The sequence below is a fragment of the Haplochromis burtoni genome, unplaced genomic scaffold, assembly GCF_018398535.1.
Source record: "Haplochromis burtoni strain Fernald_Lab_line unplaced genomic scaffold, NCSU_Asbu1 Contig_236, whole genome shotgun sequence".
Taxonomy (NCBI): Eukaryota; Metazoa; Chordata; class Actinopteri; order Cichliformes; family Cichlidae; genus Haplochromis; species Haplochromis burtoni.
The window spans coordinates 40,221-42,852 of NW_024582597.1; the positions used below are offsets into that span (position 1 = coordinate 40,221).

The window sequence follows — 2,632 nt, forward strand, 5'->3', positions numbered from 1 at the left end:
TCTCACTGTTAACGGAGCCATGCTCAGAGTAAGGAGCGAGAATTGTTGGATTATTATCATTTTCATCCAGGATTAAAATGTTAACAGTGACGTTGCTGCTGAGCGGAGAAAGACCAGAGTCTGTGGCCTGAACTTTAAACTGAAAACTTTTTAACTCCTCATAGTTAAAAGACTGCAGACTGATTATGTCTCCAGTCTCTGCGTTAATGTTAATCATTGTAGAGACCGGCACTGATTTACTGTTACTCTCTAAAAATGAATATCTCACCTGACTATTCCGGTCAGTGTCCGCATCATGTGCAGTTACCCTTTTAATAATCTCCCCAACTTTACTGTTTTCTTTGACGTAGACATTAACAACCGATTCTGAGAAATTAGGCGAATTGTCGTTTATATCAGAAACGCGAATAGTAATCACAGTTGTGTTCATTAAGGGCGGACTCCCTTCATCGGTCGCTGAAACTGTAACGTTGTATTGGGAGATAATTTCTCTGTCAAGGGCCCCGTCAACGACTAAAGAATAATAGTTTTTGTAGTTGGTTTCTAGTTTAAAGGGAACATCATTTTTTATTTTACATTTAATTTCCCCATTCTTACCTCCATCGCGGTCGAGTACGGATACAAGTGCTATCGCAGTACCTACACCTGCGTCCTCCTTTACGCTGCTGAGGAGTGACGTCACTGTTATCGCCGGAGCGTTGTCATTTACGTCTATTACCTCAACCAGCACCTTACAGTGAGCAGACATCGGTGGCTGGGCCTTATCGTTAGCTTCTGCGCGGATCTCAAACGCTGTATATTCCTCATAATCAACATTAGCTTTGACTGTGATCACCCCCATTACAGGATCAATGTGAAAAATCTCTAATATACGATCCTGCCCTTTACTTCTCAAAGAATACATTATCTCACCGTTTGTTCCCTGATCTGCGTCTGTTGCATTTAGTGTAATCACATTTGTCCCAATTGGTGTATTCTCGAATAAACGAGTTTTGTACAAGGGGGTACTAAACACTGGTGGGTTATCGTTTATATCTAAAACATGTATAATAACTAGTGACGTGCCAGATCTGGATGGAGTCCCTCCATCTGCAGCAATCACTGTGAGATTTATCACAGGCTGCTTCTCTCTGTCCAGCGTTTTCTGTAAGACTAGTTCGGCATAGACGCTTTCTCCGCCTTTGATAGTAGCGAGAGAAAAATATTCATTCGGCGTCAGCTTAAAAGCGTTAACCATATTCTTCCCCACATCTGCATCAATAGGCTCAGACAAAGCGAATTTCATCCCAGGCAGAGTATTCTCTGCTATGTCTATAATCTGAGACCTTTCCGTGAATAACGGGTCGTTGTCGTTGACATCTAGAATATTTATTTCTACGCGATAGAGCTTTAAAGGATTGTTTATCACAGCTTCTACATTGACTGTGCATTTTAGGGTCTTCGCACAGAGCTCCTCTCTGTCTACTCTCTCATTAACATAGAGAGCACCGGTTTTTAGATTTACCTCGAAATATTTTCTTTTCGAGCCGCTGACAATCTGAAACATGCGAGATTCCAATTCCTGAAGGCTGAGATTTAAATCCTTAGCGATATTTCCCACAGAAGTCCCCACATCCACTTCCTCAAACACGGAATATGAGAGCTGCACAGATTGCGCTTCCCGACAACACTCCAGCAGCACAAGCACCAGATATGAAACAATAGACATCCTCATTGGTACATGCATAAATCCACAACGTAATTGAAACGCAGATCCCAACAAGGTCACCTTTTCACAATTTCTATAGTTACTATAAATACACTTTCAGATATGCGCTAAACTATAGTGTACACCTACATGTACAAAATAATATATACACCCTCGGTCCTTTCGCACCGTCCTTGCCGTTTTTGTCAAAAAGCCCGGAGAGCCACATCCTCTTGTACAACTGGGAGGAGCACGAAACTACGACACAGAAATCTCAGTGTCACAGTCTGCGGCGCCACCACGTGGAAATCTGCCACAACTGTCACAATATCTCTTTCATAAATAATCAACGGATGTTTGTGAGCGATTCTTAGTATTTCACCTTCTTTTTTACTGTTGGTAAAATGCATCTGAAATGTTACTAAATTAATTTAATACTATATGTAAATTAAATTCACAAGTTGATTGATTTCGTCTGATAATGAACAGAAGAAAAACACATATACACACCATCGAATCCACACTGTGTATTTAAAAAACGAAAATAAAACAGAAAATATAAAATGTTCTCCAAATTGTACTTAATATACTGGTTAATTTCTGTAATGAAATAACACAACTGGAAATGTTAAATACCGCTTTAACGGGTTCAGCCTGGGTCCTTGTAAGTGTCTCCGTGAAGTACAGGTGCAATTTTTTTATGCTACGGTTGACCTAAAAGGTTCAGAAAAGAAAGTTTACCCTTACCTTCTCTTTGTTAGGTAAAGTCTGAGTCTTGGTAAAAGTGTCTCCTCCGTTAATACTGATCAGTTCTCCATCTACAGGTGGAAACGGGGCGGGGAAAACCACCACGTCACTCTTGAGCGTGTCTGAGCTGAAACACACGTCATACTGCTGAGTAGCTTTAGAGTAAGACCAGCTCCCGTCAGGGTGGGTGGTGATCAT

General features: G+C 41.0%; 3 protein-coding genes across 3 annotated transcripts in view; all 3 read right to left on the bottom strand.

Annotated features, from left to right (window-relative positions):
• Window positions 1–1,737, bottom strand: part of LOC121815525 (protocadherin alpha-3-like) — a 3,245-nt gene extending 1,508 nt beyond the window's left edge. Inside the window, exon 1 of the mRNA XM_042226968.1 lies at window positions 7–1,737. Coding sequence (XP_042082902.1) covers window positions 7–1,726 — 1,720 coding nt within the window. The 5' untranslated portion in view covers window positions 1,727–1,737. The remainder of the gene's footprint in view (window positions 1–6) is intronic.
• The window catches only part of LOC121815529 (protocadherin alpha-8-like), a 14,181-nt gene that overhangs the window by 8,620 nt on the left and 2,929 nt on the right, over window positions 1–2,632 (bottom strand). The gene's annotated exons all lie outside the window — the stretch shown is intronic.
• LOC102307901 (protocadherin alpha-8) overlaps window positions 2,409–2,632 on the bottom strand; it is an 11,008-nt gene continuing 10,784 nt past the window's right edge. Inside the window, exon 2 of the mRNA XM_014338557.2 lies at window positions 2,409–2,603. Coding sequence (XP_014194043.2) covers window positions 2,411–2,603 — 193 coding nt within the window. The 3' untranslated portion in view covers window positions 2,409–2,410. The remainder of the gene's footprint in view (window positions 2,604–2,632) is intronic.